The 17,702-nt window shown below is 19.8% G+C and overlaps 2 protein-coding genes and 1 pseudogene across 3 annotated transcripts; 1 reads left to right on the top strand and 2 right to left on the bottom strand.

Moving 5' to 3' along the window:
- Positions 1-2,581: 2,581 nt before the first annotated feature.
- CHD1 (chromodomain-helicase-DNA-binding protein 1 homolog, putative) lies at positions 2,582-11,104 on the top strand (the record flags this gene model as incomplete). The annotated part of the gene is made up of 1 exon (XM_028673620.1): positions 2,582-11,104. The coding sequence occupies one exon, from the start codon at positions 2,582-2,584 to the stop codon at positions 11,102-11,104; it is 8,523 nt and encodes a 2,840-aa protein (XP_028530055.1).
- A 660-nt stretch (positions 11,105-11,764) lies between these two features.
- PGAL8A_00483100 lies at positions 11,765-13,782 on the bottom strand (annotated as a pseudogene). The gene is given in 6 exon segments: positions 11,765-11,806; positions 11,808-12,480; positions 12,483-12,976; positions 12,978-13,210; positions 13,212-13,591; positions 13,593-13,782. Coding segments are annotated over 6 exon segments (2,012 nt in total).
- Positions 13,783-15,384: 1,602 nt separating this feature from the next.
- Positions 15,385-17,565, bottom strand: PGAL8A_00483000 (conserved Plasmodium protein, unknown function; the record flags this gene model as incomplete). The annotated part of the gene is made up of 1 exon (XM_028673619.1): positions 15,385-17,565. The coding sequence occupies one exon, from the start codon at positions 17,563-17,565 to the stop codon at positions 15,385-15,387; it is 2,181 nt and encodes a 726-aa protein (XP_028530054.1).
- Between the last annotated feature and the right edge of the window lie 137 nt (positions 17,566-17,702).

The raw sequence follows: 17,702 nt of genomic DNA, 5'->3' as shown, positions 1-17,702 counted from the left end.
TACTTTTTATGAAAAAAAGTAATATATATAAAAAATATTATAGAATAAGAATATATAATATTTATGATTTTACTAATATCCTTATTTACCATGAAAACCTCATTTAAATTAAAATTAATTTTTCATTAAAAAATATATTATTTTTATTTACTAGTGCGTATACTATTTTTAAGAATGATTTTATTGTATCTTTATTCAATATTTTAACATTTTATTTATTTTTTTAAAAATGAAAAGTATTTTTTATAGTAAATATATATAGATAAATAGTATTTATTAAAAAAATTTATGTCAATACTTGTATTAAATGCAATTTTAATATATACGTATTATGTGAAAATTATTTTCTTTTATAATTCATATGTTGTATTTTTAAAATTTTATAAAGAATTACTTATTAATACAATAAAAAAAAAAAGACAATATAAAAAAAAATATTTTTCATTTTATTGGCATATAAGCTAGAAAGCATTAATATATTTAACTTAAAAAGTATGTCAAAATTATTTGTGCACACATAACATATTAAACTTTAGTAGATTTTCTAGAATAACATTTTATTTTTATTATTTAATTTATTTTTTTTTATATTTTATTATATTTTATATTTACATATTTTTATTTTCAATTTCATATTTTTATTTTATTTTTTTTTTTTTTTTTTAGTTGAATACTTAACAGTTCATATAAAATATTTTGGGGCTATTTGCACACACACGAATTTTTAACAATTGCACGCACGCAAAAATTTAAAATTACTTATGCTTTAACAAAAATATATATATATATATGCATATACCATATATAATAAAATTTAGGACAATAAAAAAAAATAAAATAAAATAATTAAATAAACAATATTGAATATACAGTAAATTTTAATAATCCAACATATATACATATTATATGTATGTGTAACTAAAAGTTTCAAAAAGTGCAAATCAAAAAAAAAAGAAAAATTATATATCATAAAAATTTTAATATAAATATTTGGTGCATAAACACGTTATATAAAAACTAAATTTACGGTAATATATAAAAAAAAAATTTTATAAACCTTATATTTCATTCTTATAGATGTGTTAAGATATAGAAAATATCTTAAATAGGTTAAAAAAAAAAAAAAAAATAATAAAAGTATAATAATAATAATAAAATTTGCATATAAACGTATAAAATATGCGTAAATTATCATGCAAATATGTATTATGCAAGTATGAGATGCACATATTTTTCTTTTTTTTTTTTATAACAAAATTATAAAAGTGAATTGTATTGAACGCACATATTTATATGAATAAATATTATTCATTGTCTCATACATATTTTTAAGCTTATAATTATCTAAAACATGAGTAAATTGTGTTGAAGTATATACATATAAATAATTAATTTTATTATTATTATTTTTTTTTTTTTTTTACATATACATATATATATATACATATATGTTTATTTTCTTTTATATATTTTACTTTTAAAATAATAAATGAATTAAATATAATTAATAATAAAAATAATTTATTTATTCTATTTTTATTTAAAATATATATTTAATTATTTTTATTAAATATATTGTAATTATTATAACGTTTATTTTATTTTTTTATATTTGTATTAGTATATAATTTTATAATTTATATACCTATATTTTATGCATTTTCTATATGTATATTGTAAATTACCAAATAATAAAAACAGTATGTATTTGTCGTTTTAATAAAATTATATATATGACATTTGTCTCCTTTTTTTTTTTAGATTTTTCTATATATTTAAAATGAATTATTTTTATAATAAAAAAAAAAAAAAAAAAAGTTAATTATTATTGAATGTTGTTTTAATTTTTTTTTATAATTTTTGATGTAAATATGAAACTATTTTACAATATATATATGTTTAATATGTTTTTTAATTTTATATTATTCTATAATAATTATTAAATGAAATATTTTTTGTGAAATTAATATTTATATACACTATATATATTTATTAATTATAAATACATTTTATTATATTAACAAATGTTTAAATTGTATTTTAAATATATATATTGTAGCAATTAGAATAAGAATATAACATATTTTTGTAAAAAATTAAAACGACATTTTTTGTATAATTATTTATTAAAAATAAAAAATATAACACATAGTATATCTATATCAATCTTTCTACATATCTATCCATTTATCTAGATATTTACCTATCTATTTACATATCTATCCATCTATCTGTATATATATATATGTAATTTTTTTTATTTTGTTTATGTAGCTAATTTCAAAAACTGATATGTGCATCTATATTTCCAGTAGATTTAATCTAAATGTTAAATTAAAATATATTATCTTTAAAAGATTTATGCATAATATTTTCAAATAATTAACAATAATACTACAAATTAAAGTAATTAAAAGTAAACTCAGTAATCAAAATAAAAATTAAAAAAAATAAAAAATAAAAGAAGATAATTGTAATAATAGTTATGCATGAAATGATATTGGATACAACATATATTAAAATAGAAATATAAACGAATAAAAAAGATTGAGTTCATTGTTTTTGATATTATAAAATAAGGATGGATAATTATGTAAATAATAGTTGTCAAAATGATCATATATTGAAAGATAACAAAAATAATAATTCAGTATCGAATTTTTCTACAGGAGAATCAACAATAGATGGAATAAATACATCAATGAAAAATTCAATAATATCTAATTCAAATAAAAATATAAGAGCATATGAAGATATACCAAACTCAGTACCAAATGATAAATATTCAAGCATTAATTCAAATTCATTGAATACAATAATGAATAGTGGTAATATGAGAGATTTATCTATGTACGGTGATGTTATTGATTCTGAAAATTCTAACATAAAAAATATGACACCTAATTATATGAATCAAGTTAATAAGAACATTTCATGTTCGCCTTATTTAAATAACTCTAATAATCTTAATATACCAAAAAATAATAATTTTAATTCCAATTCTAATAGCAATACAACTATTAGTATAACAAATAGTTTATTAAATAATGAACAAAATATGCAGATGAGACAACACTTAGGGATGAATAAGAATTGTGGTGCATTGCATGATTCTTATCAAAAATCTCTTTTATCATCATATGGAATAAGTAATGTTCCATTATCATCAATAAATTCACTTATGAATAATTCAATGAATAGATATAACACTATGAATTATCCGTTACAAGAAATTAATCAAAATGCACATATAAATAATGTTAAATCATCCATGCAGAATAACGATATAAAGCAAAATAATAAAGATCAAAACTTTATATCACAAAATAATTTAAAACAAGGTAATTTTATGAGTAACAATATGTGCATGAATTATCAAAGAAATGACATGGCATTACGAAATAATTCTGCCCCATTTAATGTGCACGGAAATTTCTATCCGTATGTCAATAATGGGTTTTATGGTTCATCAAATTGCTTTAAATCAAATACAAATATAATTAACAATGCATCACTAAATAATAATAATTCTATTAATAATACATCGTCTTATGAAAATGTTACAAGAACAAATAATAATAGTAACAACAGTTTTACTAATAATTTAAACACAACAAATTATGGAGAAACAAATTGTAACACTATGAATATTTTAAATAAAGGAGGAAATATAGAAAAATCAGTTCAAATGAAGTCTTTACCTAACAGTATGAGTTCAAATAATGTAAACACTAATAATAGAAATTCGAGCAATATGAATAATAGCAATACTATTAATTCTAATAATAGTAATTTGAATACAAAGAATATAAATACAAATAATATTAATAAAAACAACGTTGATCCATCAAATATTCCTAATAATGTTATTATGAATATGGTTAATAACAATATTATTTTAAATAATAAAATGATTAATAATATGATGATAAATAATAATAAAAATATGAACAACTTTATTCCTAATAATAATGTGAATATTAAAGCAATGAATGTTTGTAACATTCCACCATATATGATAAATAATTCATTAGATAAACAGAATACTTTAACAGATGTAAATAATATGAGATATCAAATGAATATTTATAATAAAATTCCATATAATAACATGAATGATTATCAATTTGATAACTCTTCCATGAATATTCATTCAAAAAATGATAACATTATAAAGGAAAAAAACACAAAAGAAGAAAAATTAGAAAATGAAAATGGTTCCACATTAAGTGAAACTAATAATTCATTATCTTCTAAATCAAAAAAAAATAAAGGAGAAAACTATGCTTCCAATGGAGTGATAAATAATGACTCAATTTCATATAAGAAATATAAATGTAATGATGTAGAAGGAAATAATCCTACAAAAGATATAAAAAGTGAAATAAAGGATACAAATATAAATAAAAATGAAAATATTAGTAATATAAATACTACTAATCCTTACACTTTATTTCCAAATTATAATGTAAAATATCCAGTGAATGTTGATATGTTTAATAATATTAATTCTTTTAATATGCCTAATAAAAATAATATTAATAATAACTTTCAAAATCTAAATATCATTAATAATATAAATGATATTAATACTTTTAATAATATGAACAAATTAACAAACATAAATAACTATAATATTATAAATACATATAATGACAACAGATTTAATGCTTTAAAAACAATGGATAATATGAAAACCTATAACGATTCTATTATAAATAGTAATCATAATAGTAGTAATTTAAGTAATATTATAAATATAAATAATATAAATAATTTTAATAATATGAATTATATAAATAACAGAAATTATACCAATGATATTAATATGAGAATATTAAATAGAAATATGCATGCTAATATGAATAACAATAATAATAATGAGCATTTCTCGAATGTAAATGAATTAAAAAATAATAATAATAAATATATAAAGAAAACTTCGTTAATAAAACAAGCATCTAAATCTAAAAAATCTTTAACCCAGAAGAAAAAAAAAAGAAATGTAACAAATTCTTATGATAGTGATGATGATGATGATAATGATTTGTATGTTAATTCTTATGTAAAAAAAGTTGCATCAAAGACAAGTAAGAAATACTATTATGATAATTCAGAAGATAAATATAATGATAAAATGCGACGAAATGAAAAAAATGATATTTTTGTTTCTCCAAATATTGGAACAGTAGAAGGAAGAACTAACTTAAGAGAAAGAAGAAAAGTATATAATTATGCTGAAATTGATAATTATTTTGAAACTGATGAAGAAGACAAAAAAATAGATGAAGAAAAATATTTGTTAAAACAAGAAAAACAAAGTATGGGAGGAATAGATAAAGTATTATGTCACAGAAAAATAATAGATTATAATAATTTAAATAATATTGCTAACAATCCATTTTTATATATAAATAAGAAAAAAAAATTAGGAACATATCAAAATGATAATAATGAAAGTGGAAGCTCAAATATAAATAATGAAAATGAAAAAGAAAGTACGAATAATGTAAATGAAAATGAAAACAATAATGAAAATTTAAGCAATAGTGATCCATCTAATGACAATAAATTATCAAATATGGAAAATGATGATAATGCTATTGATGAATATTATGAAGAAGAAGATATAGTAGATATAAATGAGGTTGAATTTTTAATAAAATGGATTGGTAAATCTCACATTCATAATTTTTTTTGTACCTATGAATATTTAAAAAATTTTAATGGATTAAAGAAAGTAGATAATTATATTAAAAAAATAAAACAATCTTTTCAAAAAAGAAAATACATGACTCCAGATGAAATAGAACAAGAAAAAATTTATTCAGAAATAAAAAAACAAATAGAAATGGATGCAATTCATGCGGAAAGAATAGTAACCCACGATATAAATGAAAACACTAACGAACAAATATTCTTAGTGAAGTGGATGAGTTGTTCATATGATCAATGTACAGAAGAAACGAAACAAACATTAATTGATCATGGTTTTGAAAAATTAATTGAAGAATATTATGACAGAGAAAGTAAAATATGCGGAAGTAAAGCAATGTCAAGTATTTGGAACAGAGGTCCTTTAACAGCTACAAAATTTGATCCATATAATGAAACTCCATTTTATTTAAACAATAAGAAATTAAGACCATATCAATTAACAGGACTTAATTGGATCGTTAGTAGAATGAAGAGAAATTTAAGTGTATTATTAGCAGATGAAATGGGTTTGGGTAAAACTGTTCAAACAATAGCTGTTATTGGTCATATGTTATATAAAGAAAAATTAATAGGCCCATATTTAATTATTGTACCACAATCCACTGTTGATAACTGGTTAAACGAATTCAAAAGTTGGTTACCACAAGCAAATGTTGTATGTTATCATGGAAATGCAGTTAGCAGAGAATTAATCAGAACATATGAATTAAAAAAAGTGTATGTACCAAATAAAGGATATAGATATAAATTTGATGTGTGCATAACTACTCCTTCCATTTTAAATAGTATAAACGACGTAGAATTATTAAAAAAAATGCCATGGCAATTAATGGTTGTTGATGAAGCACATCAATTAAAAAATAGACAATCCAAAAGATTTATTGAATTAAAACAATTTATGGCAGAATCAAAACTTTTATTAAGTGGAACCCCATTGCATAATAATTTAGAAGAATTATGGACATTGTTACATTTCTTGAATCCACAACAATATACTTATTATGAAACCTTCCAAAAAAAATATAATGAAATTGAAAATACTAGTTTAATTGGAGAAGCGAAACAAAAACAATTAATACAACTACAGCACGAATTGCACGAAGTTATTTTAAGAAGAGTAAAAAAAGATGTAGAAAAATCACTTCCAAATAAAGTGGAAAGAATATTAAGAGTTGAATTATCCCCTATACAAATTGAATATTATAAAAACATTTTAACAAAAAATTATGAACAGCTAGCTAAAGCATCAGGAGGTGCAAAAAATTCTTTGCAAAACATATGCATGGAATTAAAAAAAGTTTGTAACCATCCATTTTTATGTTGTGAACCAGTGGACAAAGATGAATATAGAGAAAGACTAGTTTATTCCAGTGGAAAAATATGTTTATTGGAAAAACTGTTAAATAGGTTAAAAGAAAGAGGAAACCGTGTTTTAATATTTTCACAAATGGTTAAAATGTTAAATATTTTAAGTGAATATTTAACATTAAGAGGTTTTAAGCATCAAAGATTAGATGGAACTATGACAAAAGAAATGAGAAAAAAAGCTATGAATCATTTCAATAGTAAAAATTCTGATGATTTTGTATTTTTATTATCTACTAAAGCAGGTGGTTTAGGTATAAATTTAACATCAGCAGATACTGTTATTATATATGACTCTGATTGGAATCCACAAAATGATTTACAAGCAGGTGCCAGAGCACATCGTATAGGTCAAACAAAAACAGTGCAAATTTATCGTCTGGTTACAAAAGATTCTATTGAGCAAACTATTTTAGAAAGAGCAAAAGTAAAAATGGTATTAGATACTTTAGTTGTTCAAGGGTTAAATAAAAAACAGAATGATAATGTTAATTATATTGGAGGAGAAGGTGGAAATGCTAATGGATTTACAAGAGAAGAATTATCCAAAATATTGAAGTTTGGTGCACAAAAGTTATGGGAACAAAATAGTTCTAAATATTCACCTCAAAAATTAGATGAAGAAAAAAATATAATAAAAGGAGTAGACGTAGATCTGGATAAAATTTTAGAAGAAGCAGAAATTAACGAAAATGCTAGTAATGCTAATATTTCAAATAAGGAATTAAATTTTAATTCAGATTTAAATGGTTTGCAAAATTCCAGCAATTTTTTTAATAGTAGTAATAATTTATTTGGAAATACAAATGCTTCAGGTACAACTGGCGGAGGATTAGCAGATGATTTATTAAGTTCTTATAATAATATTACTGAATTTAAATATGAACCACCAGCAAATCTAAAAAGTAATATATACAATGATTCTACAAAAGCGGATGAAATAGATGAAGAAGAAAATGATAAAGATTTTTGGGATAGAACTATTCCTTTAGAAGAAAGACTAAAACTTAAGAGAATGAAAGAAGAAGAATTATTGGTACATGGGCCTAGAAAAACAAGAGCCAAAGATATGAAAAATGTGATGGAAATGGATAATAGTAATGCTAATAATTTGAATGATGATGATGATAGTGAAGAATATACTATTAAATATAATGATAAAAATAAGAATATGAAAAAAAAAAGGAGAAGAAGAAGAACAGCTACTCATATCACTGAAAAAGATAAATTCCGTTTATATAGATCCTTGTTAAAATTTGGAAATCCATATCTACGATTGGATGATATACAGGAGGACTCAAAATTAATTAAAGTTGATAAAAATGTTATTCTAACAGAGTTGAATATTATTGTAGATACATGTAAGCAAATAGTTGAAAAAGTATCAAAGGAAAATAATGAAAAAAATGAAGAAATAACTAAACTTGATAAATGCTCCACCGAATGTAATAATGCTTCACTAAAAACAAAGGAGGAAGAGAAAAATACAACTATGGATAATAATAATAATTTAACAACAATTTCCTGCAACAATTCAAATAATAATAAAAAAGATATTAATGAAGAAGACAAAAATAATGAAAATGACAGCAAAAATGAGGATGATAATGAAAATGAAAATAGTAATATGAAAATCGTGTCTTCTGACAATTTAGATAAAAATAAAAATGATCAAGAAAATATTTTGGTAAATAATAAAGAACAATCAGATGAAACGAAAGAAATAATAGAAGATGAAAATCAGAAATCGACTAAAGAAGATAATATTATTTCAGAATACGTTAAAAAAGAAATAAATGAAGAAGATACGAAGAATGAAAAAATTCAGGTAAAAAATGAAGTAAATAATGAAGAAAAAGAATTAACTGATGAAGAAGAAAAAAATGAAATAGTGGAAAACAATGAAGAAAATCTTAAAGATAACGATATTCTGAAGGAACAGAAGGAAGAAGAGAATAAAAATGGTAAAATTACAATAAATAAAAAAAGAAGAGGTGGTAGCTTATCAAGAGATAACATAAAAACAAATGAAAAAATAAAAGAGGAAAATAACAGTGAATTAGTTGAAGAAATGGATGATCAAGCACTTGATGGATTAACTGTTAAAAACAATTATAATTCTAATGACGAAAGTGATTTCAATGCTAAAATAAAGGGATTAGATAAAGGGAAGAGAATAGATGCATATACTTTTTTTATAGGAACAAATAGAGCAAATGCATTAGATTTATGTCAACGTTTAAAATTATTTAAATGCTTACATAATTTTATTAAAAAGCAAAATAATGATAATGAATATAGCTTTAAATTACCATTAAAAAAAAGTGTACTTGTAAATGAGGATAAAAATCAAAAAAATAATAAAACTAAACAAAAAAAAGAAGAAGTAAACACAATTACATCTACAGATTCTTCAAATGATTATCTAAAATTGAAATTACCTGATTGTATATTTTATCATTTAAGAGATTTAACTTCAAAAGATGTCAAATCATGGACACGAGAAGATGACGAAAATTTAATCAGGGGAATTTATGTTTATGGATTTGGATCATTTAATGAAATTAGCTCAGATGTAAATTTAAATTTATCACATTTGAAAAATATAAAGTGTGATAAAGTTAAAATGAGATGCGTAAGAATATTAAAATTGATTGAAGAAATGTACTCAAAAAATAACGATCAAACTAATAGTAAAAAAAGAAGAAGAATGAAAATTAGAAGCAATAAAAATGAATCAAAAAATCAATTAAAAATTAGCAATTTTACAAAATCTGAAGAAAGTAATATTAATAAAGTAAACAATAAACAGGGATATAACAAAAAAAATCAAAGTAAAATGAAATCTGTACATTTACATCAAGAAAATGAAATAATAACAAAAGAAGAAGGAGACACAAAAAAAGAAGAAAATGATAATATGAACGATAGTGAATATGTTAGTAATAGCATGATATCAACACAAGAAAAGAAAAAAGTTAAATCAACAATATTATTAAACGACGATAATAAAGAAAAAAATAATAATTCTAATTATGACTCATCCGCTTGTTCTTCATCTAATGAAAATAAAAGTAATTGTGATAAAGACGATGAAGGTAATATAAAAGATTATCATGAGGGTAATAAATTTTTATATGATGAAAATAAAAAAAAAAAAAAAAAAAAAAGAAAAATTCACAAGGATAGCGATACGAATGTAGAAAATGAAATAGCGCAATCAAACGAAGATTTAGAAGATGATGAATATGAAGACGAGGAAGATGATGATAAAAAGAGAGAAAAAAAAAATTTTAAGAAGAAAAGAAAAAGAAAAATGTTAGACCACGAAATTGAATATAAAATAAAAAATTGTAATCTGAAAGAAATGGATCAATATAGTATAAATAAATTAGCAAAAAAATCTGTAAAAAAATACAAAAAATTATTGAAAGTTGTAAAAAAAGTGTTATCTAGTGAGACGCTTGAAGATGAAAAAATTATGACATCATCTGATGTTACTAATAAAGTTGATGAACTCATTATTTTTATTGGTAGACATGTTGAAAAATTATCTGAAGAATGTCAAGATAATGAATGTAAAGAAATTTTTAACAATTCCTGTTGGGGATATATTTCAAAATTTATCAGTAATGGTAATGAAGATCTAAAAGAAAAATATAAACAGCTAAAATTATCTAATATAAAGGACAACATATCAGAAGAAGACTTATCATCTTTTTTTTATTCAAAAAAAACTTCTACTTTAAATTCGTTTGATCAAGAAGAAATTAAAACAGAGCAGTCATCTACGACTAACCACGAATTATTAGGAAATATAATTACAAATGAAAATGAAAAAACAAAACAATTACCATGTGATGTAGATAAGGATTTATTAGATACAAATGAATATAATGAAATACCTACGAAAAACACAGAAGAAATAGAAGAAAAAAAGAAAAATGAATTGAATGAAAAAGAAAAATGTTCAAATAAACAAAATGAAACAGAAAACGTAAATTCCGAAAATCTTAGTTGATGAATAGGGATAATACAATAATATTTGAAATAATATTCTAAAAATACCATTAAAGATATATTTATTCAAAAATATAAATATATATATATATATATATATATATATATTTATTAGCTTTAAATACTTGTGTACCTATTTCATCAGTTTATATATAATATTTAAGAAATTCTTTTTTCAGTGATATATAGTGCAAAAATTATAATATTATATATGCATTTTTAAAAGAATGTATAATATAAATTATTAAAAATAATACATATATAGGTTTTTTCTTTTTTCTTTTTTTTTCTTTTTCTTTTTCTTTTTTTTCTAAATCTTTTATATTTCTTTTAATTGAAAAATTATATTTAAAAAGAAATTATCTTATTTTCATATATCCTTTATTTTTTTCATATACATTTTAACTTTTTTTTTTATATAATATATAATTTTTTCTTTTACCTTTTGTTTTATTATTTTCATTTAATGGTTTTTTCAATTTTTATATATTCCTAGCTTTTTATTTTTTTTATTCATTAATTTTTAAGAATTTTTAATTTTATCTTTAAAATGAAAAAATATTACTAAATAAAAATATAACAAAATAAATTTAATCATAAATAAAAAAGAAATGCACTTTTTTTATCCTACAGGGAAATTCTCCATATTTCTTCTGTAGATTTTTTAATATCACTCAAGGAAAAACTGTCTTCCTTTAAAATAAAAATCATCATCTTCGTATAATTGATTATAATTTGAAATTTTTTTTTTTTCTTTTTGTTTTATTTTAGAAGAATATCCATTTAAATAATATCACTATATAAAAAAAAATATCCTATAATTATATAATTTTTGTACTTTATTTTTCCTTGATAATTTAATGAAGTATTAAAATTTTTCTCTCCTATATGTAACAGAATGTTGTAACTTGACTCAATTTTTTTCTTCATAAAATCTTAACATCTTAAAAAATGATATTTTGCTTCTATTTTTAAATTTTGAAGGATAATTTAAAATTGAGTTACTTTTATAAAATTCTATTTCTGTTTTTAGGAAGTCATTTGATGAAAATTTTTTTTCATAATTTTTAGTATTCTTTTTTATAAGAATATCAATATATCTTTCTCTCTTTTGAAAGAATTTTTCATTACTGTTTTGCAATGATTTTGAATATCTAACTTTTCCTAAACTATTTATATTTTTGTTTATATTTTTCCTGTTATCAAAATGTTCTGTTATAATGAAACTAAATTTATTATTCATATCATAACTATTTAAAATCATATTTTTATTAAGATAATTACTGTAATCTTCTTTTTCAAGCTTTTTATACAAATTATTTTTATAATTTTGCTCTTGTTGTTTCAATGAAAAAGTCTTTTTTCTTTTGGCAACACTTTTTCAAAATCCTTATATATTTACATTTAATTCATCATCAGTTTTATTTTTTTTTTTTTTTTTTTATCATTGTGTATTGTATTATTAAAATTTAGTTCATTAGCGTATCTATTTTTGTCCTTAAGGTTATTATTTAAATTGCCTTTATCAATTACATGCAATATTTCATTATCTAATACATCTTAATTTTTTTACATTGTATTTTATTATTTCTTTCAATAAGATAATAATTTTTGTTACAGTTTATATAATTAAAGTTTTCATTCTTTGAATTTTTTTTTTTTTTCTTTTATATATATAATTATTATTTCTTATTATAATTTTCATGTGTCTTTATTTTTTTTTATTCATATTTATAAAATTTTCCTTTCCTTTTTTTCACTATTTTTAATAACCATATTTGTATTTATATCATTTAAAATATGTACTTTTCAAATATTGTTATTAAATTCCTCACCTCTAGTATTTTTTTTTTTTTTTTTGTTGTTGTTGTTTATTTATACTGTTATCAAAAGTATCTTTATCTTCTTTTATATTAAATTCTTTTTCGTTATATATTTTTAAATCACATTCTTAATTACTCTTGTTAATGTAATTTCCATTTATATCTATAATATCATCACAAAAATTTTTGAATTTTTACAAGATATAGAGCAATTTTTTTTCTTTGTAAAATATTGTTGTCTTCATTACTATTATGATTATTTTTATTATATTTGTTTTCAATATTTCCTAATACATTATTTAAATATCTTTGCGATTTAACATTTGAGAATATGTATTTTTTTTAATTTAATAAATTTTTTATTTTTCTCATTTTTTCTGTAACTTCATTCATGTAGATTATTTTATAGTTTGTATAAGAATTACATTTTGAATAGTATTTACATATTAGATGTTTGTGAATTTTAAAATTGACACTATTTTTTTTATTTTTGAAGGAAATATATTTTTATCATGCCTAATATTTTTATCATATTTACTTTCACTTTTCTCTTCTTTCTTTTTATCAATTAAATCGTTTGATTTTTTTTCAAAAAATTTTTTTTAATCTATATTAAATTTTTCTCGAAAAACTTCTTAAGACTTCAATTACATTGTCACTTGAAGTTTTTTTTAATTTCATTATTATCAAAATAGCTATCTCATCTTAAGAATATGTGATTTGAAAAATTTATACCAGTTTAAATAAGAGAACTTTTATATTATTTTCTAATTTTTTTATCTTTTAAAAGTTTGTCTAGTTTTAAGTAATAATTATCTCCAAGTAAACTCTTTTGTCTATTTTTTAATAATTGGTATGTAAAAAATACATGAAAAAAATACATGAAAAAAATACTTAAAAAAAATACATGAAAAAAATAATGAAAATTTAAAGTTTTAATTTTTTATTTTTACTTTTTATTCTTTTCATATTTTAAAAAAAGTGTTTTTTTTTTTTTTTTTGATTAAATTTAGTTTACCTATTTTATCTTTTTTAATACATATTAAAATATACTTGACATTTAAATTTTTTTACATTTTATTTTCAAATTTTTTATTTTATTTCTTTATTTTATATTTTCAAATTTTTTATTTTATTTCTTAATTTTATATTTTCAAAAGTAAACCAATTTTGGCTGTTTTCAGTGTCATTTGTATAAATTCCACTTTATATTATCATTTGAATGTAACAAAAAAGCTATTTATTTTTTTTATTAAATTAAGTACTTAACTTTTACATAATTTTGTCAATAGTATTTAAGATAATTATTAATTAATAATTTATAACTAATATAATATTAAATAATTTAAGTAAAATAATGAAAGAACAAAATTACTTTATTTTAGTTTAAAAATATAGAAGCATTTTGTTCATATAAGAAATAGTCAAATAAAAACCAAAATATGAAAATATTTTATTTTTTATGAGATTTTTTATTTTATAATAATTCAGTATTATAAAAAAGAAAAAAAAAAAAAAAAAAAGAATTAAAATTTATAACCTTTGATAGATTTAATTAAAATGTTATAATAAATTAATAAGTTTTATATACAATAATACAAAATTTCAAATAGAATTATAAATATAATATTCTTCAAACGCAATAATAAATATTTACTTTAAAATGTTTATGAATGTAGATACATTATTATTACATAGAGAATGTAAATCTTCTTTAAAAATTATATTATTATTTCAATTTACAAATAAAAATGTAAAAAAGATTTAGTTATAGTTTCATTTAAATTTAAAAAAAAACATGATCTGTTTTATTATTGTTTTTTTTTATTTATTTTTCTAAAATTACTTTTATGATGTTTATCATTTAAGAATATTTTCCAATTTTCCTTAAGAACAATTTATTAATAAAAAAGTTAAGAAATTTTTTCTTTAAAAAAAAAAAATTAAAAAATTAATGTATACTTTTTTTTAATTAAAAGATTTTAAAGAATTAAAAATGAACACACATAAATATTTAAATACTATACAAGAACAATAATGCTTAATATTTTAAAAGTAAGCAAAATGTATTCTCCTTTTTATAGATGAAATATATTTTTTAAGTAACCATTTTAATTTTATTTTAAAAATATATGTTTATAGTGTAAATGGATATAATTTCAACATAAATATATAAATATAGGATACATTATTATTCTTTTAAATTTTTATAAAAAATCTATAAAACACACTCTTAATATATTTTAACATAATTTTTAAATGGATATGTTCCGCTAATTTAAAAATTATACTATTATGTTTGCATAATTTTTAAAAAAAAAAATTTTAGTTAGTTTTTATGATTTTCATATCTTTATAAATTAATTATTATTTTTATTTTATTTATTATTTAAATATTTAAAATTATATTTCTAATACGTTTTTACGTATTATATATATTTTATTTGTTTTTATCTTTTTATCTATTCTTTTCATTTTTATTAAAAGAAGCATGATTACTATTGCTATCATTTATTTGGCTACGGTTGTTTTTCTTTTTATTAGCATAATATACAAGAGGAATAAGAATAAAAAAAATTAAAAATATGGAAATCAAGATTTTGATTAAATTAAAGGAATTACTTGTATCACATATGGGAATATTTTTAATTTTACAAATTTGAACATCTTCTTGACAACAAATAAATCTTTTGATACCTTCTGAATAAAATTTGATTCCACTAACATCATTAGTTTCATCACTTAAAAGATTTCTAAAAAATCCTTTTTTATATTGAACATAAGTTTGGCTATCATATAATTTAAAAGCACCATAAGCATAAACAGTGCAGTTTCTGAAGTATTCAAATTTATCTAAAGGAACCTTAAAAAAATGTAAAAATTGATAAACACCTTCTTCAAAAACAAGATTTTTTTCGTCAATATATTTTTCTTCCACATTTAAAATGCATTGTAATTTTAACCTAGCTTTTATGGCTTCTTTAGAGGGATTCCATATATGAACTAGCACTCCACAAGAACTTTTATTTAATTCATCACATATATCAGAATATAAAATATTAATAATTCTTAACTCATTTAAAGTTTCTAAATAAAAAACAGTTCCATCATATAAATTTTCTTTTATTTCTTCTAATTTTGGTTCATCTTGAGTTTTATAATACATATTAGCTTTATTATCAGTGCACCATGTAGAGTTGCAACTATCCTTATTACTTTTAAAATTTTTCTCTTTATATTCAAAATTTTTATAACTTTGAAGTATATCTTTTTTTTTTATATTTTTTATAGTTATTGTAAATTCTGTTCTGTCTTCTTTAAAATATTCATATGCTATATAATGATCTATATTGAGATCAGAAAAAAAATTAATTGTTCTTTTATCTGGTGTGTCTATATCATAATTTTTTTTTTTAAAAATATAATGTGGATATTTTCCATTAATAATAGGTAATTTTGTCATTATTTCTTCATTTCCTTTTGTAATTTCTTGAGCTTTATTTAAATATGATTCTACAGTATTTCTTATACATCTTGATGCTTCTATGCAATTCTCATTTCTTGTAATAGATTCATCATTATATCCAATTAATCCACATACATCATTTTTATCCGATACATAGTTTTTTGGTATTAAAAGAGACTTTTTTAAGCAAGTAGAATTTGTATATATACATTTTGTTTCATCATTTTCAATACATTCAAATTTAATGGATTTATTATAAGAACACCCATAATCTAATGTATCATATTTTATATTATGCAACTCCTCTGGGTAAAATGGATATAATAAATAGTTGTTATAAATAGTAGGAATATTAATATTATCAAAAGCAAATGAGGAATATTCAATATTAAATATTTTATCATCAAATAATTTTATATGTTGTGGTGTCTCATCTAATACATATCTATGACTTAAACTAGTTAAATCAGTTTTATCCTTATATAATTGGTAATATTCGGAAAAGCTTTTTTCCTTTTTAATAATTGTAATATTAAAAACGAGAAATATTTTTACATCACTTTTAAAACGAAATATCGCATAAAAAGGCAATAAATGCCTAATCGTTTTTTTAATAGATACCATTCTTTCTTTATATAGTTTTCTATTAATTTCATTATCACGCGGACAGTGTAATTTCATATTTTTTGGTATCCCAGAATAAATATTATTAATTGATTCATATAAATGAGGTAGATCAATACAAGAACAACAAATAGAAAATGGCTTATCATTGAATCCTTCGAATATAGGAATTGATGTTCTTTCATGATTACTAAAATCATATTTTTCACATCTCTCCTTTCCTCTTTTATTTTGAACTTCATATTTTTCATCACCCTTTTCATAAAACTCTTTATAACTATATAATGATTTTTGAGGAGCTAATTTTCTATATATCATTGGATATGCTACTATTAATTTTTGTTGATGAATTATTAAATAATATTCATCATTGTAATGTCTAATTAATAACATTATTCTTTGATTATTTCCTATTTTTATTTTTATTTTTGTTTTATAATCACACTCTTCTTCACTTTCACATTTTAATAAAAACTCTTTATAAGAAAGAGATGTCTGTTCTTTTTTATCAGATCCATATTTTTTAACTTCTCGTTCTTTTGGGCTCATATTTATTAATATTTTTACACACTTTATATTTCTATACTTATTAAATCTTTATATTTTATAAATTACTTTTAATACAATATATATATATATATTTTTTTTTTTTTTTTTTTTTTTTTTTTTTTTTTTTTTTAAAAAAA

The sequence above is a fragment of the Plasmodium gallinaceum genome, assembly GCF_900005855.1.
Source record: "Plasmodium gallinaceum strain 8A genome assembly, contig: PGAL8A_v1_141, whole genome shotgun sequence".
Taxonomy (NCBI): Eukaryota; Apicomplexa; class Aconoidasida; order Haemosporida; family Plasmodiidae; genus Plasmodium; species Plasmodium gallinaceum.
This window is presented reverse-complemented; position numbering and strand designations above follow the sequence as displayed.